The following is a 26,433-nucleotide window of genomic DNA, read 5'->3' as shown; positions in this document are numbered from 1 at the left end:
TCAGAGAGTATTGTTCGGAAAGCCAAGGATTAAATTGGTACGCTCTTTGAATGAAGAAAAAAAAATCAAATGAAAAATAAAACTCACCGATCGTCGAATACACATTGCGATAATCAAAGATAATTCGGATTCAATGATCGAACGTAAATCGTGACGTAGTATAAGCCAAGTTTTTTTTCCTTAAATTTGATACAATATCTTCTATACATATTTCTTGTACACTGATTTTTCTTTTAATAAGACAAGATACCTAAATAGTTGTTTTATTTAAACAGACGCACAGTCACTCTTAGTGTCATTGAGCTGCTCCTTAATTACACCTAATTAGTTTATCATTATTACGCTGTAGTCATGAATTCATTAATAATCAACTAATTTTTGTAACATAAACGTATAATTGAATAGAATCGATTTCTGCGATACGGAGCTACTTCTCATAAGAATTGCTCCTCGGTCGAAAGAAAACTCGTTGACTCGACAGAGATAAACCCAAGATATTTCCACGACCAACATAAAAGGAGAGTATCAATTTATTACAAAGGTTACCGTGTAAATCAATTATTGCACAAATTTTCTTGCAACTTTGACGATTCAATAAAATCGTCGTGTTTTTTTTACTTCTTCCATTTCATATATATTTATATATCCGTTTTCATAGTTTCGAAAATGATTTTTTCCGGTGCAAGTGTAAAGGAATTTCGCTCAATGAATAATCCCGTGGAACAGAGAATCGTTTGCAATCAATCGGTTCAATAATGTACTTGGTATCAATTTAAATTCAATGATTATATACACACAGATCGTAACTTATCCGTTAGTTATGAAACGATGAATTAGCTTCGGTTCTAAGAAAAAGTATGTACAAATTTCACGGGTCATGCATTTTATGTGCAGGTGAATGATCGATCGAAGATCGTATGTTACGTGTTTGTATTATGTTTGTTCATTTTTCCTTTTACAATTTTTTATTTGACTTTTCAATTTATTATTTGTTTATTCCGAAGGGGAATTGGTGCTCAATGTCTGATCGTGTTAGGACGGGAGGATCAGGGGAATGCATTAACCAGCGCTCATCGGCGAAATATCGTAGGAACCGAAGAAATATTTACCTATTCTCACGACTCTAAAGTTTCCCGAACTAAGGTCTTGTGACTTGACAAATATATGTTTATATGTACTAAAAACTAGTTTGGCGGTTTAGGATTTCTCGGAGGATTTTCCTTTTATGCCTATGAGCAAATTAAATTCACGCAAAAATTTATATAACTATCGTATATGTATAACGGTCGAACGATGAGACGCGAAAACTTTAAAAGTAATAGACACGGTACAAAAAATAAACATAATCACAGCTGAATTGGCAGGCAGCAGGCGGGCATCCGGTCAGGCCTTTGTCGCGTTACGTCACCGCATTTCATTTTTCTTCCCCTTTTTCCTCGATTATTCGCTCGCGACACTAACTTTTCACTTCATCATCTCTGTTCTTCTGCCTGCTGAGCCCTTCTCTAATAGACCGATTGGAGCCTTACACGTAGTCATTGGTGCCCGGAGAAGTCAGTGGTTCCTGTGCCTAAAATCGTTCAAATTTTCATCAATTTTCCACACACAACTAAAACTATTTTCAAAATTGATTTTGATATATGCATGTCAAAGAAAAATCATTCGAGTTGTTGGGGAAAAAAATGTACGTTTTTTATTTCATTCCATTTATTCGTTCGATGATTGCATCGACCACACCGACAAATTATTTACGAATTGAAGCTTTACTAGGATTTACAGATTTTACTTGGCTCATTAAATTATTCGGCCCCAAGAAATTGTAAGGTGAAGCATAATGAATAATTGTTTAGAAAAAACAAGAATTATCGCTCGTATAAAATACTTGTAAAGAGGTTTTAAACTCACCTCTTCTCCGACCGTAGCAGCGGGGAGAGGAAAACGATTTTTTTCAAGGCTGAATTGATCCTCGGTAGTTTTTCTGTACACTGGATTATCGAAGTTCATACTTGTGACGTTACGATGAAGATAATGCCTGTAGCAGAGTACCGCAACGAGAGCGAGAACCAAAAGGCCAAGGGTCACACCGCCAATTACAATACCAGCGACCAAGCCTGGGTCGGTCGGATCGTTTCCCACATTGATGCCCCTGTTTCGATCGGTAGCGTCGGTGGGATCTGCGAATTCAAAATTTCATCACTAAAATCTTGTGGACTGTGCCCAAAAATACCTTCAAATGGAGCTGGAAAAAGGATTTTGTGAATTAAAATCCATCGAAAAAGGAAAATAATAAATTAAATATTCTAGGAATACTCAAATTTTGCTTCAAAACCCTTTTTTTTGGTTCTCACAATCCATGCACGAGAGTCGAATGATGCATTTCTCAATACTTACTAACGCTGGTGGTAACCGGAGTTTCAAGCTTCTTAAATAGTCTCGTAGACTGTTCCGTCGTAGGAGCTACTGTTGTCGTTACTGCAATACCCCATAGTCATGCAACATTGATGCAATAAAATAATAAAAACATAAATAAAGAAAAAACAACAACGAGAAAATCATAATAATCGTTACAAAGTATAATTTGAAGCGTCAACGACTTTTGCGCTTCCTTCAAAGAGAATCCAGTACAGCGATAAATAATTCTCCGCGTGTAAAAAGAAACGAGCGTTTTTCATATTTGAATTTTAAACAAGAGCCGAGCATTCACTGCGAATAAATAATATAAATTAACGAACTCATGCAATGTCATACGCGTAAAAGTTGAAGAAATTAGTGCGACTGTATTTTCCCATAACCGGTGAAAATTCGTGTAAAAATTCATTGAATGAGGTCGATGAAAAAATAATCGATTCAAACTTTCTCGATGATTGGGAAAAAATAGTCGAACCATTTCTTTCGAATGCATTTTACTGTCAGTTTTCTTATTTCTTCGTCATATTCTTGCACATTTTTCTTGCACGCAGCGAGAGTCGTAATATGGTAGAATGAAAATATAAATTTATAAGAGAAAAAGCGGCGAATGAGTACGAAGGAGATGCTTTCGATGAAGAGGGAGAGAAAAAGTGCGACGAACTTACCGTTCTCGACGCACATTTGACCGTCGGGTCTGAGCCTGAGGCCGTCGGGACAAGCGCAACTGAGAAGCGGCGATCTTGAATTGATCTTTGGTGCGGGCAAGCAAAGATGGCTGCAATGACCATTAACGGCTTGGCACTGATTCGTTCCATCCGGCTGTCTGTAAGGATGATAGACGTGAACGACCATAGGATTTTGTAGAGATCTCAACGAGGTCGACGGTCGCACTTCTTTTCCCGTAAATTTGTTCGCTTTGAAAATCGTCTGTTTGTCCCAATCGGTCCAATAAACGTAGTCCTCGAAGGTTGTTATGCTGAAAGGATGTCTCAGAGTGTCGAGGGAGAACAAAACTGTTCGTCGACTCGAACCATCGTAATTCGAGGACGCGATTATGTGGAGTTTCGCATCGACCCAGTAAACTCGTTGTCCGATCAAGTCCAGCGTCAAACCATTCGGCCAGATTACTTCGGAGCCGACGATAATCTGTCCAAAGAATATTAAACAGCTTTAATGTAAAATTAAAAAATTTTCAATCGAATTCAAGCGTTCATTCAAATTCTCGTGTATTTTTTTTTTTTCAAAATTTTGTTTCTCGACTGGAATATCGTTTTCGACTCATTCAGTATGAACGTTTATCTACCGATCTGTGGGATCCATCCATGCCGGCTCTCTCGATCCGTGCCTCGTCGCCCCAATCGGTCCAAAACATCCATCCCTCAAGTGGATTAAGAGCAATGGCTCTTGGCTCCTGAATTTTGTCTCTGATAAGAGTTTTGCGCATATTGCCTTCAAAGTTGGCGAGTTCGATGGTATTTTTCTCAGCATCGGTCCAGTAAATATGATTGTAGATCCAATCGACAGCCAATCCATCGGTAGTCGTCAAATCCTTGTCGATAACGACAGTTCGCTCGTTGCCTTCGTCGATCGGGGCCCTGGATTGTTGGATGGAAATTTTATAAAAAATTTCATCACCGAAAATAGCTCAGTGGCCAACGACAATGAACAACGTTCGAACGAGTGATTTACTTGTAAATTTTTTTGTCCGAAACGTCGCTCCAAAAGATCATTCCAGTTCGAAATACGAAATCGAGGGCAGTCGCTGATTTGGTGTTGTTAACGATGGCCGTCATTTCTTGGCGGTCAAGGGCGACTTTCCTGATGTCATGGCGCCTCGTGAAGAGCAGACTGGCGTGCCCTTCGGTAGCTTTACAGCGCGTCACGTTCTTCGGATCTCGCAAATAACCGTTCGCGCAACTGCACTTGAAACTTCCCTTCTCGTTGAGACAGAATTGCGAGCATTTGCCAGGCTCCAGACACTCGTCGATGTCTGCAAAATATTCCCATCAAAGTAATCCAAAGTCTCGAGAAACACTCGCCTCGGTTTACTCCTCTAATGCCCTATTTTAAGTCGAATAAAAATGAATAAAATATTGGAATTTACGTACCGTCACAAGTGTGATTGTCGATAAGTCTGTAACCCTCGTTACAGGTGCATCTGTACCCAATGGGCATGTCAATACAGTTTTGGCTGCATCCACCGTTGTTTTGCAAACACTCGTTGATTCCACAGCGCTTGAGGCTCTCGTCTTCCCAGCCAAGGCAATCCGGCTTTCCATTACAAACATGGTCGAGAGGTATGCACGAGCCCTGACTGCACTCGAACTGTGTCTGAGGATCGCACGCAGCTGGTTTCGTAGTGCAGTTTTTCTCGTCGCTCTTGTCCGCACATTCCTCTTTTCCATTACAGTACAAGTGTCCTAAATAACGATTTTCATTCGGTCAATAAAACCCACACAATTTCACTGTACAAATTACAGTCAAATAATGTTCATTAAACGAGCGAGGGAGAAATAGATTTTGTTTTAAGGCCTTATATATGCACACTTGCAGCGCCCGAAAAAACGTGATTTGAAAAAATTTTTTTCGACAAGAAAATAAATGTTTATTAAAAAACTGTGAACGACATTCCTCGGTACATATGTTCATGTACTTGAACAATTTTTTCCATCAAAAAATTGTGATAACTAAAAAACTATTAATCCGATCCGTACAAAGTTTATACCACTTATTTGTTATAATAATAGCTTGGGCCTGGACGAAGGATTTGCAAAAATTTTGGTTTAAAAAAAATGACGGCAGCTTTGACAAAAAATTCACTTTTTGGGGTGCTGAATTTTCGGTTTTTTTGTTACAATTTTTCTTTTCCAACAAAATTCGAAATCCCTCGTCCAGGCCCTGGCTATTGTCGTAGCAAATAATTGGTATAAATTTGGTTTGCCGAGGTGTTTTTCAAAACAGACGATTCTGAGATAATCGCGTTTAAAGATTCAAGTATTGCACGACCGCGCGGACAGGGCGCTCGGTTGAAATAATCCATAGCTACGAATCTAATGCTCCGATCTTTATGAAATTTGGTGAGAATATTCTTCAGATATCGTACTTGCAGGAGAATATCTAATAAGAAAATTTTCAATTTTTCCGCCCATCACAAGTGTATATTAGGGTGCTTAAAAAAAAATCGAATTTTTTTTTTCGTGGGCCGATGAGCGGGGGGGTTCCGCTTTGTCCTGCTCTCTCCTATTCAAGAAACAAAGTGCATTTTATGTTCACATAACGTTTAATGATTTATTTAGAATTTATCCATGATGATTTTTCTCAAAATAGGAAAAAAAACATAGAAAAGTCGTTTGAGGGACCGCTAAATATTTTTTTTTGAACCCAAATTTTGAGAAAGTCACTTTTTTACATGTACTAACATCCCTCTTCGGCCCACGAAAAAAAAAAAAAAAAATCGAATTTTTTTTAAGCACCCTATACAAGCCTTTCATGAAAAATTAGAACGACGATGAAAAAATGAAGAGAAAAATCGACTAAAAAATGTTGTTTGCATCGATTTGGGAACTTTTGGAGGAAACGGAAGAAATTGCAACGCCGAGAAGAAGGTTCAGAAAAGCGTTAACCTGAGATGCAGGTGTGATCGTCGCACTGAAATTGGTCAGCCCGACACGTGACGTTCTGGCACCTCTGCAGGTCCTCGTCAGAGCCATTGGGGCAATCTTTGGATTTGTCGCAGACCCAGCTCTGGTGTATGCAAGTGATGTGATCACCGCAGTCGAATTCCCGTTCGGCGCAGTGGCTTTTCACTCCGTGTGACGGATTGTTCGGGCAGTCCTTTTCGTCCGCGTTGTTCGGACAGTCGTTGTCGCCGTCGCATCTCCACCGCATGGTTATGCAGTAGCCCGGTGAGCAAGTGAAATCGATTCCGGGTCGACAGGTCGTCGGCGAGCAATCTTTCTCGTCGCTCCCATCCCCGCAATCGTCGTCCAAATCGCATCTCCAACTGTCTTGGATGCAGTTTTTATTCGCGCAAGTGAACTGATCCGAGCGGCAGGTTTCGTCTATTTTCGCATCAAAATATTTCCCATTAGTCCCCGTCCGAGCTGTGTCTCACTGGCGATATTAATATCGAAAATTACAGGAATTCGCGGTTCTATTCTTATCCGCGAATTCGTTCGAGCGCCTTTGACCGATTGACCCCAAAGTGTCACGAATTAAGCAAAACCAAATAGAATTTTAACGTTGGAATAAAAATCTTCAACCTTTCGCTGTTCGCGTGTAAAGAAGCAACTTTTTTTTCTCGATATTCGTGCAAAAGGACTCGATCAAATTCCACGGAGGTTATGGCGGCTCGAAAAATAGAAAAACGAAAAATCCATCTTCGCACGCGAACAGTGAGAGCGTAGAAATAATTGCGCGAGCAATAGATAAGCAAAGAAAAAAAGCTCGAGCGAGAGAGAGCGAAAGAATTAGTAGATTCTCGCAGTGCGTTTGCTCGTTTCGAGTCAGGTGAGAATGCGAGTGAATAAACAATGCTGGGGAGCGAGCAAAGGGAATGTGTGTGCAGCGAGTTGGTATGAAAAGTGGAGTGAATCAAAGGGACGAAAAGGTATCGGAGGGGGGCAGCGAATAACAGAGAAGCAAAAAAAGCGTCGTGCGGTGCGGAAGCGACAAAAGTGCAGGCTGAAAAAAGTGCACGCGCGATAACGCAGGACCGTTGATGCAAACGGAATGAATAACGAGCTAAGTAAAGAGCTGCTGAATAAAAAGAAGGGGCGCGCGAAGGATCGGGCGAGTAGAGAACAAGCGGCGTTAACAAAGAGGAGTTTTGCATTCATGCTAATGCACGTGTTAAGCAGCTTACTGCACTCAGCTTCGTCGGAGCCGTCATTGCAGTCGCGACTGCCGTCGCACATCCATGTCAATGAGACGCATTCCCCGTTTCCGGATCGGCACGTGAACTGATCTGGCGTGCAGTGCTTCTTTTCTATAAATAATGATTATGGTAACGCACCGTTAATCGAGGCTCCAAGATATTTTCGCTTTACATATTTGCGGGGAGGAAAATCGATGTTAAGGGGAATTGAGGAGGCGAGCACTCGGCGGCGCCCAGGAAACGGGTCGATGCGGTGCTAGACACATTGGACTTTTGAGGATGCTGATTTAAGGGGGCGACTTTTATCCTTCCTCGTTCATGCTGCGACGCTGAAACTCCTAAGCGAATTCCCAACAATTGAAAGCGGCCTCTCCTGTGAAAAATTCATGGGTTTTATGCCACCAACACATACTCAGTCGCCCCGCACCCACAAAGGTATTTTCCTGCGAAACAAGCATGCCCTGGCAAGTTTCGTTAATCCGTTCGACCTCCGCGCGGCAGCTCGACAAGCCCAATTTTTCTCTCCCGCCGCGGCGCCCCTGCCTCGCGGACTCCCCTGACATTAAACGGAGAAAACTCACTCTGACAGTTCTGCTCGTCCAATCCGTTATCGCAGTCCCTCTGCCGATCGCAAATCCACGATTTTGCTATGCACTCGCCGGGGCTGCATTGGAATTCGCTCGAATCGCAAGGTTTCGTCCCTTCGATTATCAAACATTTGTTTTGAAATTATTGCTGCTGGGAGTCGCGGCCAAAAACAGTCGCGGCCCGCGAAATCGGACGGAGCATAAATAGCGAGGGACCCACGTCTCGGGGGTTGTTTAAAACACGCATTAAATCCGACTGCGGGGGGGGGGGGGGGGGGGGGAACGCCGAGCCCGTAAAAACGCTCGCGAAAATCCTCCGTAATCGACTCGCAGCTGCGCGCGACTGCGTTCCCAACGATTTTCATGAATATTTCAGAAAAAGTAATCGTCAGCAGGAATCCTTGAGCACCGCCTCTTCGCGTTGACGTCGAGTCTCGCTCTATTGGACTCTCGCGCGCGCCCATAACGAGATCGCACTCGATATCAAGTGATCGGAATAATTGCATAGTTTAATCAAGCGAAATAATCGATTATCGCGAACGCTGGTGCGCGCTAGTGTATTTGTAACGAAAAGGAACTGCGCCGGGCAAAGTGCTCTCTCGTTACGAAATTATCACGTTCTCTGGTGTAACCAGCGGACAACAAAAAAGCTCAAAGTTATTATTAAATTCGATCGATAATTCTCGACCCCCCCCCCCCCCCATTTTTTCTCGTCGTTTGCTCCAACTTTCGTCTCCGCGAAGCTCGCTCTCGAGGGCGAACGCGACTCGGAAGGCGAGAGTTCGTTCAACGTTTTTCTGTATGCTCGAGGAACAACGTCTGCGGACAACGAATTTACATCGAATTAATCTCGACGCGGTTCTGCCGTCCGGAATGAATTGAGAGAGAAAAGTCTATTTATCGCGAGTTGGCTCTGCTCGAGTTCGATTAATCCGAGACGATCGAGAGCTCAAAAATGTCGAATGATAAAGCGGAAAGAAAATAGTTGGACATTGAAACGGTTAAAGGCGAATGTTGCAGCATCGCGGCAATCCCGAGTTTTTCCATCGCGCTCGCGTTCGTTCAGCGACGCCGTGTTGTTTCAACGGGGGGACAAAGGTTGAAAGACAAAGTGGGGAAAATGCGGCGCGTTCGAGGATACCGAAACGCGGCTGGAAGCGGCTCGAAATAGAAGTTGGAAAAAGTGAAGGTGCCCGGCAGTTTTTTCGTCGAGACAATGCACTCGCGCTCGCCGCGCGCGCCCGCGCGCAGCTCCGCGTTTCACTTTCCATTCTCGATCGTTCGACTCTTGGCATTTAGCCCCGAAAGTGAGGCGGAGCACGCGACGTATACGTTCGACAAACAACGAACGCGGGATGCAAACTCGACGCGGGGCTGGAGCGCGGTTTCGAGGTCCGGGGGTGAGCGAGCAAAAGACGCGATTGAGGCGTCACGAGATGCCGAAAGCTAACGCGCGGCTCGCGGACCCGGGCCCGCCGGGTCAAAGGGGACTTTGACCGCGGACGGCGCAAAGTAGCTTTATAGATGAATAACGATGTTCAAACTCACTGCAAACAGCCGGATCCTCGTCGGAGCCATCGGCGCAGTCCCGCTCGTTGTCACAGTGCCAATTTCCGGGTATGCACTTGCCGTTGCTGCACTTGAATTCCGAGTCCTTGCACTCCTCGCCTGTAATTAATTCACCATTTTGCTTTTTACTATCGTGAGCTTGACAGCTGCAAACGGCGAAGGTCACTACGGCCAACCACACCGCCGATGTGTACAAACGATCGTCGATCTTTCGCAGCATCGCGAGTCCCTCCCTTCGAATCGATCACGAGTCTCTGCGCTCACGCTCTCGGGCCTTCGGTTTCCTCAAATTCGATAACGAACCGCCTCGCATTTAACGATTTCATGAAATTAACCGCGCGACTATCAAACTCCCTCGAGTCTCAGTGAAACTCGGCTCTCCACATTTCTCGCGCGACACGCATCCGCCAACGAGACGTTTTTTCCGAGGCTCTCACCCGCGGAGCGCTTTATCCCGTGTTCCGCTCACGGTGCAAGTCACGAGGCTTGTAACACACGAACCGAACCCCCCCATATATATACCTTCTCCAACTCGCGTTCCTCATTCTTCGTCGTGAGAAGATGAAATTGCCAACGGAGCTGCGAGTATCGGCTCGGCTCGCGTGCTGCTGGCGGCACTTTGCCTTCCGATTCTCCCGAGAGATTAATTCCTCCCAGAATCAAGACGCGCGATTAACGAAGGAATCTTAGGACTCAATGTCAATAATTCATTTGCTCGAGCTGTTTTTCTACAGCGTCGCGGAGGAAAAACCGAGAGACCTCGGAGAGTACGGCGCTAAATAAAACTATCGCGGGAAGCAAGATCGCTCGCCAAGAGCGTGTTTCGATTTCGTATTCGCCGCGGTATTGGAAAAGCTGGCAAAACTCTCATCGCTCGAAACGAGCGCTCGCAGAGTTCGCGAAAAACGTCAAAAGGCCGCACGGTTTGCGGGCTTTACGCGAGGCCCGTTTAATTACGTCGATAAACTCGTCGCGCGTCGACCACCGCCGACGAGTGATCGACGGGCTTAAACTTGGACGTCCTTCCGATAAGAAACGCTGCGCGCGGATACACCTGCGCGTTCGGAAGCGTGAAAACCGCAGATCCCGCGAATGCGAATTCCGGTGGGAAGGGCTCGGACTCGGACCTGAAATTTTAGAGCGTCCGAGAAACTCCCGCGGGGAAGGGAGACGGCCGACGGGAGCAACGCTCCAATTATAAATAATTATTCATTCGGGCAAAATAACCTCCGAGTTTCTGCTCTTGCACGCTTCTGCTTATCTTCCGTATCGAGTTACTCGAGTTTTTCACGAAGTTATCGAATAACAAGGAAGCGCTCGGGCTCCGGTCTCGCGGGGGGGAGGAGCGAACGCATTCTTGATGTACGAAATAAATCGAAATGTTTTGAGCCAAGTCAGCGATGTTTGGAGCCTCGGTTCTCGCCAACGGAAGTCCGAGTCCAGCGGACGGTGCGAATCGCAAACTGCTGTCGGCGTTGCAACAACCTTTTTAGTCGCAACGAGCAGCATTTGTTTGAGGAAGCAAATAACGCGATTGAATAATGCCGCCGATTCCGTAATTTATTCGACGAATTTCATTGCTATCCGTTGTGCGAAATAATGTGGGTTTGGGCGAGCACGTGTTTTTCCGCAGCACTTTTCCGTATCGAGGTTTCTGCGAGGTCCTCAAAGCTGTCCAGGCTATTTCGGCAGTCGACGCGCCTCGGCTGGGGCGGAAGAATTGAGATGGAATTCGAGCGAAGAACCGCGATTGGAAGAGTGAAAATGATTCGTGGCTTTGAGTGTGGAGGGGAAACGGCTTGCCGAGGGAGGAGCGAGGAGCGCACCGAACATCGGTTTCTCGCAGCGAGAATCCTCGCGATCGAACTCCGCAGCGAAATGACCAGCAGACAAGAATTCGAGCCTCGCCGCTTCGAGGAGGCTCGGAGAGGGAAAGGGGCGACGAAAAAGCTCGATCGAGGGCACCGGCAGCATTGTTTTTTGCAGTCTTCACCGCGAGCCGATCGACGATTTCGCGTCCAAGGAGAGTGCCAATGTTTTTTATCTCGTCGGCGGGATCGTGGCAAGGTGAGCGATGCGGAGCTTGAAAATCCTGCGCGATTTTCGTAGCGCAGCGGGCGCGAAACCGACGACGACGGCGGAAGATCCGGCTCCTCGAGGATGCTCGCCGGCAGAGCGAAGGGAAAGAGTTTCGCGATGGATTTCTTCTTCGCACTGGTTCGACCGACTTCTAGGGACGTCGGCGAGCGCGATGTGCCTCGTTCGGGTAAAAGACCGGAGTGAAGCCCGCAAAAGCGGAAAACCAGTTTTCGAACTCGTCCAAAGCGCGCGGACCGAGCGAGCGCGATCGAAAATCGATTGGACTTATTTTAAAGCGGCCGGGCTCGAACGAGCCTTTTCGATTTTGGCTGAAAATGCGTTCGCCAACGTTCGCCGCTGCTGGCCCGACGGAACTTCGAGTTAAAACAACACGAATGTAAACACCATAAATTTATTTAAATAGAATAAAAATAAAAATAAATTGAGAGAACGAAAATTCAGGAGCAAAAGAAAGCGCGCGAAACCGACGAGGCGTCGCGAATTTTCTGTTTCTCGCGACGAATCCGACACCGACTCCGTAAAAGCGAATTTTTTATTTGGCTGCCGAGACCGTCTGCGAGCTCGCAGCTCGGAAGAAACGCGCGTGTCAAAAGTGAGGATCGATTGTGAGCCGGAAAATGATAGCGAGCGCTGAGTAGAGGAAAAAATAATGCAAGGCGATGCGACGTGTTTGGATGGAGAAGACGGCGCGTGATAATAATCTCGCGGCATTTATCGTCGTCGTTGTCTCGTGGATCGAATAACGTAACGCGAGAGCGCTGCAGTGCTCGGACGAAAGTCTCGCTCGGAGCTCCGGAGCTCGCTTAATTTCCCCTCGCAACTTTTTCCGCCGTTTATTCTCCGCGTTTTCTCCTTTATTATTATTCTTTCGAGAGCGGAGTCAAAAGTCCGGGGGCAAAAAAATTTGACCGTTGTTACGAGTCTCATAGAAAGTCAACTCGATATTAATTCATTCGCTGTTTCCTCGCTCGACGCGAATGTTATTTATGACGCGGACGCGCGCGTAACAGCGGAAATCATTATGCATTATAAAAGAGGCTCGCAGACCCGCGGAAAAAGGCCCATTAGGACCGGAGGCGAGGCGACGGCGAGCAGGCTACGAGCGCAGCGATCGTTTTTAATCGGGGAGACGCAGAAATGAGGCTTTTTTGAAAATTCGAGTGAAAGGGCGAGACCCAGAAAACGAGTTTCGATCCGCCGCGATAAATTGGACCGATCGCCCTGCAAAACGCTCACGAATTATTGGGCCAATGAATTTCGCCGCATCGCATGAAAGCTGAGGGAAAAACCGGTGGAAAAAGCGAGAGCAGTCTCCGGTAAAACGCCCGGTTGCGAGAGTCGCCGGTTGCATCAATGAAAACAAAGGGAACGAAAACTGCACGAACGATTGATTGGCACGAGGAAATTGGAAGTGACGGTGTGTGTCCGGTCGCACGGGCCCGCGTCCCATCCAACCGAAATTCCGAGTCTCGGACGATTTCTCGACGTTCGCGCCCACGTGCCCCGCGTCTTGGCCGCGTCAATGGTAAACCACTTGACACAGAATTGCTCCCAATAACGGCTCGAAATTTGGCCGATTTTTCAGTCCGCTGGGCCTAAAAAGCCGTGCAAGAGGGAGCCCCCGGCACGCGAATATGTTCGATCGAAAGTATACAACGAAATAGGAGGAGGCGTCGCCTTGAATTCTATTTACAATCGATGTCACGCTCCTTAACTTATGAATGTGTTTAGAGACACGTGTGTAGAGAAATAATTGTCATTTGAAAAGCTCAGACATTTTATTCGAGGCCTCTTGACCGTAGCATCGAGTCGGACGAGTTGGAACTACGAGCCCTCCGTAAACGCGTGCATTCGGCCTCATCCCGAGCTCCGTCGCGATGTGTACGTGCGCGCCATTCCGTACATGAGGTCAGAGAAAATTGAAGTGGGCCAAAGTGCCACGAGGGTTGTTGTAGTTCTGAAGGTTGCGAGCGCCCTCCGCGACCCCCCGGGCCGAGGCCGAGCGCGCGGCGCCCGAGCCCGAGACTCCAGAGAAAATATTATTTTTCCACCGCGAGCTAAAGCCACCCCCCGCTCTCTCACCGAATCTGACGAATCCTTTGTCTCCGCTCGAACAAACGCGACGCGTTAAGCCAATGCTCGGAATTCATATTCCGAGCCTCGGAAACTAGAAATTAGGCTAATTGGAAAGCAAAGTATAATCTTATTCCATCGCGCCTGTGACTGCAGCGCGCTCGACTTTCGAGCACCGAAACGAAGACGTTCCGAGCTCTCGCATCGATCCACGTCCCACCGAGAGCAGGATTAATGCGCCACCGCGCGCGCGAGCCCCGACCAATAAAGGAATGCCATTAAAGGGATTTTAACCACCGATGCGACTCCCTTCAAGGCCGTCCCCAATGAATATTGCATCTCCTTACATCCGACAAGATTGATCCGCCTGTACAGGCGCCGATGGATAACCGCTCGCCTCTCCTCTCCGAGCCCTTTTAATCTGAAGGTATTCGCTGCCTGCCAGCTTCGCATATCCGTATATCGATATCCCAGAGTCGTTCGACGAGCTGGTCTGGCTTTCACTCTAATTATATAGTACGAGAGTGCCGTTGGTACGCGTACAGGGTGTCCCGGGGGCACGAGTGCGAACGGCCCGAGTCCCCGGAGAGCTCGGTGAAGTCGAGCAAACTCGATTCGACAGCGAGCCGTTTGTGGCGAGTGCCCGAGCCCATTTTCGTTTCTTCATTTTTCTACGGGCTCCCCGAACATCGTTTTTTCTCGACGCGAACAAATGTTTCGAGGTTTTTGACCAAAAGAGCGTCGAGATTTATCTTCGGGATTACGCGGATGGGAGAGCATACGAAACACTCGAATTTTTCATCCACTGAAATTAGAAATTCATTGAAAGGAGGGGGACAAAAGTTGCAAGAGAGTTTGGAATTCTGGAAAAAAGTGGAGACGAAACGAGCGCTCGAGATCGAGCTCTGGAGGCCCGTCCATTTGTGTGGGTATGCGAACGGAATTCGCGGACTTTCGGTATCCAGCACGAGGGGGGAAGGGAGAGCCTGATGCAACTGGTGCGGGCCTTGCACTATGAATAACGAGATCCGAGTAGGTATTCGAGAGCCGAAAGACGGAGACGCACTGCGGGAATCCGATCGAGGATAGCAATGCGGTTATTGGCCGAGTACACTAATCCTCCGTGTTATTACACTATCATGATTTAACAGCCTCTTATCGTGAGATCTTGGCGCGATTTAATCGTGAATGGAACGACCCTGAAGCGAGCGTTATATCCTCGGCAAATGCGAACTATAGCAGTTACGAAATTAGCTTCGATTAATTGTATCGAACGAATGAAATATTTTATGTGCGCAAATTAAGCGTTTGAGGGAAAAAAAAGAGTAATTATTTCGAAGGAAATAAAACAGTGTCGAGGGGAAAAAAAACGTGGGCGCTACGCTTCGCGGAATCTGGCAGCGGCTGCGAGAACTTTACATAGGTTCGAGGTAATTTTCACGTGGAAAAAAAAACATAAACAATGTCGCGATACTCTCAAAGTCTATCGAACTGGTCGAGGCTGAGAAGTTGGAAAAAAATAAAAACAAGGCTGAGGGGAGTCGAGGAACCGGCTAGCGAAAACAAGTCCTTTGCGGGCAGTCCGTCCGTTAGGAGAGCCGAGCGTCGAACAACGCGCGTTTGGCTTTATTTTGTTCTCATTATGATACCGACTTGCTTTGTTTTCACTTCGTTTCTGCTGTGCCTCTCGCCGGATGAATTTTCGTTTCTCCTTCGAAAAACATTTCGGACGAAACTTTTGTTCCGATCGCGTTTTGTCGATCGAACGCCGACGAAGAGAAAAAACAAAGAGCAGATTTCCGGTAAAATGGGGACTGTCTCGCCTGACGCAACACCGACGAGAAAATGCGTGCAGCGGTCGTCTCGCGTGGCGCGCGGTGGGGAGGTAAAAGAAGGCCAATTTTTTCCGCGGATGAAAGGGTCTGTTCGTCCTATTATGCTGATGCAACGGCTGTAGAAATTTGCACGTTTGTTGTGCAACGTGATTATTCGTGGTGAATGATAGTGTAATGAAGGACAACGAGAAAAAAAAATACAGGAGAGAAAACATGCGTATAATTATCCGAAGATAAATCTCCGAAGAGGTGAACAAAATGACAGAAAGATATGTCAATCGTGTTTAAGAATAGAAATATTTTATTGTTGTTGTAACAATCAAGTGAATAAGAATGATTTAATTCTAATGATTTTCCTGGCGGAGAGGGCAGTAAAAGGGGAAAAATTGCCTGAACAACCGAGAGACAAGAAGAAAAAAAATGAACATTTTAACCGGGAAAGACCATGAAGAAAGAGGCGTGCATATAAAATTACATCTCGACCGTGTCGAATAATATCGAGACGTTGAATAACGCGAGATTTTGCAGTTGCTCTATATCCATAAATACGATGCAAAAATAAAAAAAGAATAAAGAAAAGTGCAGAAAATAATAATGTGAGTGTGTACGTTGCGCAATGATTTCCAATAGGCGCCACCTCGCCGTATACCTTAGCAGCGCGTTCTTTGGACATAAAAAAATTGGAAAAAATCGTGAACGAAAAAAAACTGGGGACTAAAAAAATTGTAATGGCGTGTGGGAAAACGTGATACGAAAATTGCGTATCATGATTCCGCGTTCCACAAAAGTGAGAGACAACGACGACGACGACGACGACGAAAGTTATCGATTAATCGATAGCAACAGGGACATATCGTTATTATTATTTTTCCCATTTGTTTGCTTTATTGTGTTTGCTTTTTTTCCACCCGCTCGTGTCAATCCCGATAACACGATGGAACGATTGATGACGCTTCACAAATTTATTGCGTGCACATTCCCCCCCCGTCCCTCGCCGTTACCAACGGCACTATTTCGTTGAATCTCCCTCCGTTCTCCCCTCCCCTTTAACTCCGTCCACGAGCGTGCATTTTTGTGTGATGTTTCTCTAACGTCCACTCTCGCTGTTCTATATTTCATCGTTTTTTCGCGCTGCACCCCGCCACGTGTCTAACCTTAATCACTTTTTGGCTCGCAATTTGCTAATTGCTGCTTTGTGTGTGTTCCAACTGCTTTCGAATTTTGTTTCTTTTTTCTCGCTCTTAATTCTTGTTAACTTTCGTTCAACTTCACCCGTATTTGAACGTTCATTTGGCAACGATCCGAAAGTTGTTTTTATTTTCGAAAACGTAGTGCGAATGTTTTTGAAAATTTTCGTTCTTTGGAAAATAAGTGACGGATTTTATTTCAACTCGGAGAAATGATGAGTTTTGCGGTGAATAACGAATTTAAAAAAACTCACTCTTGCAGATCGACGGACTTTCGTCCGAGTTGTCGCCGCAGTCGTCACTTCCGTCGCACACCCAAGGCATCGGCTTGCATTTTCCATTATCGCATGAAAATTGGCGCAATGGACAGGCGCTTTGAGCTGCAAATGAAAATCCACTGATGAAATATAACGCGTGGGGAGTGATCGCGATGCGGTTTTCGTCCAATTATTTTCCTCTCCTATTTCGTTATTTCAATTCCATTTCAATATGCCAAAAGTGCAATTTCCACAGGCGAGCTCAAATACTTTTTACTCTACTTCTCTTCCCTTTTTATTTTTAATTTTCGAGTGTGCAAACTGCGCGCCGTTGAGTTGGGGTCAACTTCATTACGTTGAAACCGTACGCGACTACAGAATATTTTTGTTTTTCATTTCCATGAGGAATGAGAGAAAACAAAATGAAACGTGAAATATTTTCGTAATTATTCGACACGAGTAAGAAATTCTTCTTTGCCGACAGCTAGTCTTGTATTTACTTCGAGAATAAGACGTTCGCCTCGCGAATCCTTTAAGTGTCGCCATCTGGTTCAACGGACACAATGGACTCTCTTGAATATCCTTGATTTCGCGCTATTTTAAGATGCACAACGATGAATTAAAATCATGAAAATAACTGTGATCAGAGGAATAACATGAATAATGCAATTTCAATTACATTTTTTTGCAAAACAACCGAAATATAAAGTGCGATCGTCGTCACATTTTTCCCTGATAAGTCTTCGATTTTTATTCCAAACTTGGTTCAAATTCTAACGTCTTTTTTCAACAACTCGACCAAGCTCGTCGGGCGGTGTCATTTATTTGTTTTGGATACGTGCGAGTCTTCGACGAGGAAAAACCAACGTTTAGCTTCGACTGGCATGAATAAATTGTCAAATTTAGCTTGACCCTTAAACCGCGAATTCAGAGTATCGCGGAGTGCTTATTCAAATTCGATTATTCCTCGAGTATAAATATTCATCGAAACATCGATCACGTTCGTGCGCGTCGCGTACAAGTGTGTAGAAACGAGTGAGTGAAACTAAATATATGCGTATAACCAACAAGTGCAATGTTTGACAAACACACGAATACGTCATTCATCTAGGCCACGACGACATAGGAAGGAGGCTTGGGGTGTTCGTTGCGTACGATACTCGTTAATCTACTGCGCGTTAAATAAACAAACACGAACCGGGCTTGTGTAACGAAATCCACGTCATTATAGACTTTTTTTTATGTGATCGTTCTAGGAAGAGAGAGAGAGAGAGAGGGCAAGGAAAAGTGCAATAAAAGCCTAAAGATATCGGAAAGTCAGGAAGAGCGTGCGCGAGTGTGTCGAGAAATGATTTTTTCCTCGTTTATTACGTTGACGCGAGTGCGAGTGTGTTAAACGTATATAGCGCGAGAGCTATAGCGATGTTTTGTTCTTCCGGTGGTGCTTGCCATCTGTCATTTTTTTCTAGCTCTTAGCTCCTCGCCGTCGAGAATTGCACAAGGGAAAAACTCGAGTTAGGGAAGTCTCTCCGGGCCGATCCTCCCTCGCGTGCGTTCATTTTACTGCCCCGATGGCACAAAAAATTGGAGAAGAAGCGGGGGGGGGGGGGGGGGGGGTGCTTCAGTTCTCTCCCTTTATTCTTGCTCCCTCGCCTTTTTCTGGGGCTCCAAAGCTTTTTTATCTTTGCTTCAACTGGATGAAGACAGAACAGACAGTCGGAAATACAGAGCGAAGAAAATCGAGTCGAGGAACAAGAGGCAATTCCCGAGCTTCGGTTAGTTCATGCGCGTAGGACGAACACATCGGACCAAGATACACACGCACACACACACGCTACGGAGAAGCGAGACAACGGGAAACAGCGCCCCGAATTAAGTACGACTGGGTTCAACACATTTTTTTTTTTTTTTTTGTATAACTCAAGTGCGAATCCCTCAATGAACATTGATCGATCCAGGAACGTGCCTCCTATCACGGATTAATGAAGCTCGACGAACGTCTTATCGACGCAGAATTATGCATGCTCAATGAGAAGCTTGTCATGCTCGAGAAAATATCTCACGGATTCAACTACAGATCATCTGATTGATCGTTAGTTATATTCAAACTGTTCGAGTAGCAATTTTCTTTCAGAGCCATTCATAAATGTCTTGTCAAGTCACGTAAATAATCGAACAAACGAACTATCGTTGCATTATTGATTTTTTGCATATTAATATATTTTATCTCAACATATAAATGAATTGATTTTTCTAGTTATTTCAGTCTATCTTTGGCCGTTTGTTTTAATATTGTACAATATTCGATAGTGAAGGCTTAATATCGCTAATGTTAATAATTAACGAATGAATTTCGAATTTCTGTAAAATTTTGATGAAAATTTGGACTTTGGTGGGAGAGCGAGAATCATCGGGTAATTTGAATGAATTGTGAATGAGGGTGAATGGAAATGAAGTTTCGCCGGAATCCGTTGGGCAATAAAGGATATGTGGAGGGGAATATAAATGGGTATATATTGTGAGAGAAACAATCGTTTATGTTTATTTCATTTTCATCGAAGCTTCGATGATTCCTGGGGTCAAAAACGGTAATAGTCAATGAGAGAAATTTACAGCGAGGTGAAATGCCAAATGTGTAAGCAGAGTCGAATTAGCTGAGTAACCTTCGAGTAGTGAAATAAAATTTCATATTCTCGTAAGATCGAGTGTACGAGAAGCGGGGGTAGCGAAGAGGCGTGGAAAGAGGTGGCTTTGCTCGACCCCTTCTCGCGCGAAAAACCTCGGCCTGTATTGACAACAATCGAGCTTTCGGTCGAGAACGTGGCTCTCTCGAGCTGTGCACATGCACGCACACGCACGCACGCATTATGTAATGTTTGGAGGACGGAAAGAAATTCGAAAAAATGCGGGTTCGAGGCCTGCCGATGATTTATTTTTATTGTCTTTTTTATGATTTTTTTCTTTCTTTGCTTTTCTCAGTAAAGATAAATTCTGTAAAACTCACCGTCAACGGCAAATCCATCGGTAGCGTGACGCGTTCCGAGAACGCCGAATAATACGACAATAACGAAAGGTGAGAAGGCTCGAAGCAGCCGACACGGATCCCTCGGCCCCATAACCCACCCCCGGACAGCGCGTTTCTCCTGCTTTCCTCACTCTCACAATCCCCGCAATTGTATTTCAATCTTCTTGCTCCGCAGTTTTTCTTCTCGCCCTTATACTGCTTTTCCACGCTTTCTCACCTCACTTTTTCATCCGTGTGCATTAACGTAAATTCCGCTGAAACAGACGCACTTCCCTCTTGACCCACTGATATGAAACTCGCTAATTTCCAAAACTTTTCTCTCATTTAACATAAAGACGGGAAAAATGTTATCGGTACGCGCGAAACCGCCCTCGCACGTAGCTTTCACGAGTTTACGCGATCACACAGCTACTGTGTGTATTGATACAATTACAAAAAACATACGTATAAGAAACGAAGAAAAATGTTTTTTTTTTGTATTTTAAATACAATGTTATTTCACCAAATTTATTATTTTATTTATTTAACGTACATAAAATCTTCAGGTTGAACGTATCGGAGTTATAAATCGAAGAAAAAAAACAGACGAATGCAAAAATTCTTGAGAATGTTTATCGTGACAACGACGATACGAATTTGCACGTCCGCAACCCTTGGACAATCCAGTCGGTCTACGTTCTTGGTATAGTTTTTATTTTTATTATTTTTCTCTTTGATCTTTCGTACGTTTGCTTTTTTATTGCTCGATGTGTCTCGAGCGAGGCTACTTTTCTGTCTCTCGACAGCCGTGTTTCTCTCTCCCGGGCGAGACAGGAGTCACTGATTCTGACGCACCGAGACGTCGCGCCACCTGCGCGCGCATGTATTCTCACCATGCTCCACGAGACTCCGCTCCATGATTTTTTCTTCTATGCCTCTCCTTTTTCCCTCTTTTCCTCGTGTCTCTTCCTATCTCTTTCCCTCTCCCTCTTTCCCTCCCTCGCGTTTCGCGCACGATCGAGAACGAGAGAAACGAGAACTATCATTATTATTATGTATGAAGATCCCTACTACCAAGCGCGAAAATGACACGCATGAAGCGCAAAATGTATATGTTCATGTTCGATATGCGTGTCGCACGATTTTTCCTCACGTATTTTATAAAATACAACGCATGTGAAACATAACCTTTAAACATGTCCAAACTTGACGGACCGAGAATCGATCTGTCCGTTTTCAACTCAACTCATGATTGTGCGTATGAAAAAATTTACATATGTAGATATAAATATAAACACGTTTTTCATTAATGTAATGGGGAAAAGAGCCGCGACTAATAATGAAAGGAGAATTGTAGGAGTCACGCGCAAGGGTTGATAAGTGACAAGGTGATATAAAAAGGAGACTCCTCGCGGTACCATGACGACCATACGCAACAATTGCGATCGGTCCACTCCGTATTATTACTTTGGGCAAGTAGTAAAAAAATTAATACTATCTCAATGATTGATGCAAACCCATTTTTCGTCTGTCTTCAGTTTACGAAGACTGATATAACCTCCAACTGTCAATCTACTTTACAAATTGCTTTTGTCAAATGACGATATTTTGACAAATACAAAAAATATGGCGACGATTTGCAATTCTCGAACATATGATCGGTAGCGCAGAACTCATGCGCAAAGAACGTCCCTGGTAGCAATTAGCATCTCTCTAACTCTCTACTATCAGTCACCCAAGAATTATCCAAAGGGTGTACAAATGTCCGCCCTGCAGGTATATCGAAAAATGATAACGTTCACATGCCTGTCGGTAGACGTTAAAGTACGTGTCTTTTGGATAATTTGTATGTAACTTCCTAGAAATTGCTCCGTAGGTTTTTTGTTTTGTTCCATCGTTTGAAAACGCGTAAACTTGATTGTTCTTCCCAACTTTGAAGTTTGAGATTTTCGAAAGGATCAATTATTTTTTCAGATGATTACTTCAAAAATTATAATTGATTGCCTGAAGATAGTAAAAAAAACTAGCGGGATTAAAAATAAAGAAAGTGTGAAAACTTTTTAAACTATAGATGGAAATTAATCCTTTGAGTGTAATTCTCGTTAAGAGTGACAGCAAAGGAGACCGAATGTTATTTCGTTATCCATTCAGTCCAAACAACGAAAGAGATTCGAGCCAATGTACGAAACGGAAAAATCCGTACTCTATAACCATCGCTGAGGATCTGTTGCAGGTTTGATAATTCATAGCAATAAATTAATACAAGTGAATACCCATAATTGAAAATGTTTTAAATGGATAATTTATGCAAATTCATTTCAACAATAAAAAAATTTTATAGTCTTTGCCGTTACCAACTTCCAACATAACTAATGGCAATTTGACTGGTTTACCAGACGAAGTTCTGTCAACATTATTTGCGGTGAAACTTGAATTGTGCGAAACAAAATTCGAGTTGAAAGTAAACAATGTCAGATTTGTGGGACATCCAACTTTGCTTTATTCGAGGGGCCTCAACGAAGTTAATTCCAGCATGCTCTTCAATGTGGTTTTTGCCCTGCAAGCCCAAGCCGACCAATCCGTCGTTAAATGTTACTATGATTTGAGCAAACGGTTATAAAAATTTGATACTCTCATAACTGCAAACAAACTTTTTTTTCCAAACCATATATTTTTGCAGATTGGGAATCGCTTTAAGACACGAAGAAAAGAGATGTGGATTTCTCAAGGATGAAATCAAAATGATGGTATTGACGCATGATGAGGTTGCTACACGGTAAATCTCACAAACTTTTCATTTCTCTTCAAACAGTGTGGAACTTTCGAGGGGCAGTATTTCCCTTATTGTTACTATACTCCAATTTTTCTGTCAAGATCCGGAGAAGAGAGTGACTGCGACGAATCGCCTTACGAATTGATACTGCAACGAAGTTTGTTGGCAAAAGATCTCAAATCGGCATTCAACAGTCTTTGCACGTCAGGAGTAATAAACATGATGATAAACAAATGGATACAAGTGAGTTTTTGCTTACCTCAGAAAGTTCATCAGTCTCACAAAAAAGGTTTCATTATGAACCCTGAGATAATCGATAGGTAAGATAATCTCAAGCACTCGCTTTCCCAATTGTATCGAGCGCGTTTCAAAACATTTATATTTGTTCCAGGTGTTTGAACAGTTTGCGACCTTATCACGGTTTATTGCTGCTTATCGAGCCACTCGATTTGCTGGATTCGTTGCCAGCCGACTCGTCGCCGGCTCTCCGAAGGATGATACAAATGTACAATCCACTCAAAAGTCTCCAAACTCTTGCAGCCGATTCCGATCTCTCGTTATCACAAGTTTTTCAACTAACGGGACATTTGGTTTACTGGGCAAAAGCGACCATAATCTATCCACTTTGCGAGAGTAACGTTTACGTTGTTTCACCCGATGCCGTCATCTCGAACCAACTTCTGGAATCATTCTCCGAGCAATTTCCTGGTCTTTGCCTTTTACAAGTACAACGAAACATTTACTGCTCGTTCCTATCGTTTTTTAATAGTGAAACGTTAGTACAGAAGGTCTCGATTGTTTCAGATAATCAGCGAGTTCTCTTTGCCCACTTCCATCAGCCAAAAGCTGAATCCCTTGAGCCAACCCCAACAACAATCGCAGCTCGTTAAAATTATTATTTGGCTACTGAAAAATCATTTGTTGCTGCAGTTACACACTTACGTACAATACATGCCGACAGTCAATGGCCGCAATCCGTTGGTAAGCGACCTTGAAATTGCTTCGCAAAGTGCTCAGATTATTTCTTTATCTGATTATTAATAAATTCTTGAAAAGATTTCTTCAAGCTGTTTTTAAAAAAGTGCCAGAACGATATTCTGGTCGCACGAAGTGTTGGGCGGTTTCTCGATAAGAAAATCATTGAGTCAACGTTTCTCAGAATCTATCTAAAAAAATGAGCGTTCGATGTATCGACTAAAACCGAATGATTCACATTCGTTGCAGGAAACTATGAGTCAGGATGGCTCGAGTCCGACCGGTGTAACGGAGAACGATAACAGCTGGAGTTTGAACAACACACCGAAAGGAACACCGAGCGAATCGAAGGAGGATAACGCGCTCGCGATACGAAAGGACGACGGACTGTTCGAATACACGTCAGATAACTTCCCGATGGCTTCCGACGACATAATGTTGCTCGACAGGCTGTGTAGGTGCGGTTACTTCAACGGCGGTCACCATCTCGAGGAAATAATGTATCTCGAGAACATAAGGAGATCCCAATTGCTGCAGATATTGGACAAATTTCGTGACATTTTAATAACGTGCGAGAACGAAGATCCGGCAATCGCTTTGTTCTACTCGCAACATCCTTTGCCATAGTCGAATATTCTTCTTAGCAGTCTGTTCATTTCTGGTTTCATGGAAAATACATTGAATTTTTCACGTTTTAAATTAGCGACCCTTCATTGAGGATAATAATCCGTTTGCACGGTCCCAGGAAAAATTGCCCATTTCGTTGAGTCCAGAAAGACTGAACAGAGAAAATTTTAGTGCTGAGTGTGTATGCTCGAGTTGTTCTCAAGTTACGAATCATTGCGTGAACAGTTAACCGATTGCTATTCGATAAAAAAGGATATCAAATGCACATAGTATGTGCGGGTGTCTCTTGCCCTTTGTCTCTTTTGTACTCTCTCGCACACGGTCGATAAATATTTCCCGTTACGTTTACGTATTCTCGCTCAGGTTGACACGTTCGTACGTACAGCTCGTTGCTCCTGGTGCAATTACGAGCGTACACACGCCTCTCTCCTCCTTTAGCTTTGCTGCCCTGTTGCCCGGACAATCGGTGAATAGCAGGCTTTGAAAAAAAGCTTCATTCGCCAGGAAACCTTCCCAGCGAACAACAGTCTTCCCTCAAAGAGGATCGTGTAAATTCGCATGCTTCCTTTCACTAATTTCACCTATATTTTTCGTTCATTCGGTCTTTCAAACTCCCCGAAGCCTGAATAATTAATTGTCAAACGTTTGGAAAACCTGTTCACGCGATATTGATTCGCTGAATTCGACTCGCGCGATCCACGCATTTAACACCATTCGTTATCGTCGGCAATAAGAACTTTATTCGAAATAAAACCAAGTGCTCCACTCGCTCATTTTCAGCAATAATTTTCGCGAATCATCGCTACCGATATTTAAAAAAGTGCTGTGTTTGCTCATTCTTAGCAATATTATTTGGATTATCCTCACCAATGTTATTTCGCCTCAATTACTTTTTTTCATGCTCTGAGGCAAGTATATCCAAGTTTTAAAAATTTACATAATTTTTCACCAATTTTTATTCCAACTAGTGAAATATGAACGAATTTTTATATAAATCATAAATTTTGTTTCAAATGGGCCAAAAAAAATCATAAACTGAAGCAATAAATATTTGATTCGCTCAAATTTCACTCGATTTTCGTTCGAGACCATGTTGAATGATCAAAATATATGCATTGGTGATTCGATCGAAAAATAATTAAAAAAAAATGTTTATTCTGTTATTTCTAAAAAAAAAAAAAATTGATAAAAATGTTTTCGGTGACAGAAAAGAGGAGAAAGATAACAACACAAAACGAAGGATTGAGGAAAACAAGCGCCCGTTTTGAAATATCGATCGATAGTCCGCGCGGTTGGACTTCCGCGTATCGCGATTAGAAGTATAAAAAATACTGCAACACGTTGCATGTGAAAGAATCGTCGAGAAGTTATCGACGTTGACAAACTTCACGATAATTTGCACGTTGGTGATGGGTTGCGGGACGAGCAACGACGTGGTGCCCAAGGATTACCCCTCGGACAATGAAAAGCCTGAAATCCCTAAAAGTCCGAATTTGAAGCGAGGCAATTATTAGATTAATAAATTCCTCGATATATTTTTTGATCAATGAATAATCGATTAATTCCTTTTTTCACTTGCTTGTGCAGATTATCCAATAGCATTCGAAGTTCCATTCGACGATTTAGAAGAGACCGGGCCGAAGAAGCCGTTGCCACCGAAACTGCAACGCCTTCAAGAGCAACAGAGCCCAGAGCCCGAAGAAACGATGGAAAAGCTGCAAAAACGTTTAGCGGATGCCGATCACAGGAGGCAGCAGGTGCACCATATTTTTGTGTATCCTCAAAATATATCTACAAAATTACGAGTTTTTTTTTTTTTTTTTTTTTTTAATTAGTTTTAGTCAACGATAAGAAATCACGTGAATTAACGTGACCTGAGTAAATTATTACTAATGAAAAAAAAACTACCATTTTCAGATTTTAATATCGAGGGTGAACTCGGCCCAACAGTTCCAATTGAAGAATCGTACAGCAAGTAGCAATTAACGTCCACCGTTAAAATTCAACGAAGTTATGAGGAAGTGTGATTTAGAAGAATCTTTATAAAAATTTAATATTAGAATAAATTCATATAAATAATGATAATAACGATCAAACTTATCTGAATAAAACGCACACGTTGTTGTTTAATTTTATAATTATTTACGAGCAATAAAAATCA

The 26,433-nt window shown here is 43.7% G+C and overlaps 2 protein-coding genes across 14 annotated transcripts; one reads left to right on the top strand and one right to left on the bottom strand.

The window, feature by feature from the left end:
* Positions 1-156: 156 nt before the first annotated feature.
* Positions 157-20,774, bottom strand: LOC122410650 (very low-density lipoprotein receptor-like). Of its 6 annotated transcripts, none has more exons than XM_043418958.1 (12): positions 19,898-20,762; positions 16,891-17,016; positions 9,421-9,540; positions 7,867-7,986; positions 6,033-6,470; positions 4,518-4,829; positions 4,099-4,399; positions 3,713-4,004; positions 3,075-3,555; positions 2,392-2,472; positions 1,906-2,174; positions 157-1,570 (listed from the first exon to the last, which is right to left on the bottom strand). In XM_043418958.1, the coding sequence occupies exons 1-12, from the start codon at positions 20,007-20,009 to the stop codon at positions 1,526-1,528; spliced, it is 2,697 nt and encodes an 898-aa protein (XP_043274893.1). In that variant the 5' UTR covers positions 20,010-20,762; the 3' UTR covers positions 157-1,525. The 6 variants fall into 6 exon arrangements, with proteins under 6 accessions (XP_043274893.1, XP_043274891.1, XP_043274894.1 ...); XM_043418956.1 differs by lacking the exon at positions 7,867-7,986 and adding an exon at positions 7,274-7,396; XM_043418959.1 differs by lacking the exons at positions 7,867-7,986; positions 19,898-20,762 and adding exons at positions 7,274-7,396; positions 17,394-17,454.
* Positions 19,948-26,410, top strand: Nprl3 (GATOR complex protein Nprl3). 8 transcript variants are annotated; one of them, XM_043418980.1, is made up of 11 exons: positions 19,948-19,966; positions 21,255-21,369; positions 21,872-22,130; positions 22,239-22,510; positions 22,578-22,673; positions 22,772-22,990; positions 23,062-23,395; positions 23,475-23,651; positions 23,895-24,103; positions 25,860-26,029; positions 26,190-26,410. In XM_043418980.1, exons 3-11 carry the CDS (start codon positions 21,969-21,971, stop codon positions 26,249-26,251), a joined length of 1,701 nt encoding a protein of 566 aa, XP_043274915.1. In that variant the 5' UTR covers positions 19,948-19,966; positions 21,255-21,369; positions 21,872-21,968; the 3' UTR covers positions 26,252-26,410. The 8 variants fall into 8 exon arrangements, with proteins under 8 accessions (XP_043274915.1, XP_043274918.1, XP_043274914.1 ...); XM_043418983.1 differs by lacking the exon at positions 19,948-19,966 and adding an exon at positions 20,968-21,151 and having other exon boundaries at positions 21,969-22,130; XM_043418979.1 differs by lacking the exon at positions 19,948-19,966 and adding an exon at positions 20,968-21,151.
* Positions 26,411-26,433: the final 23 nt, after the last annotated feature.

Source organism: Venturia canescens, chromosome 5 (genome assembly GCF_019457755.1).
Source record: "Venturia canescens isolate UGA chromosome 5, ASM1945775v1, whole genome shotgun sequence".
In the NCBI taxonomy this organism is placed as follows: Eukaryota; Metazoa; Arthropoda; class Insecta; order Hymenoptera; family Ichneumonidae; genus Venturia; species Venturia canescens.
This window is presented reverse-complemented; position numbering and strand designations above follow the sequence as displayed.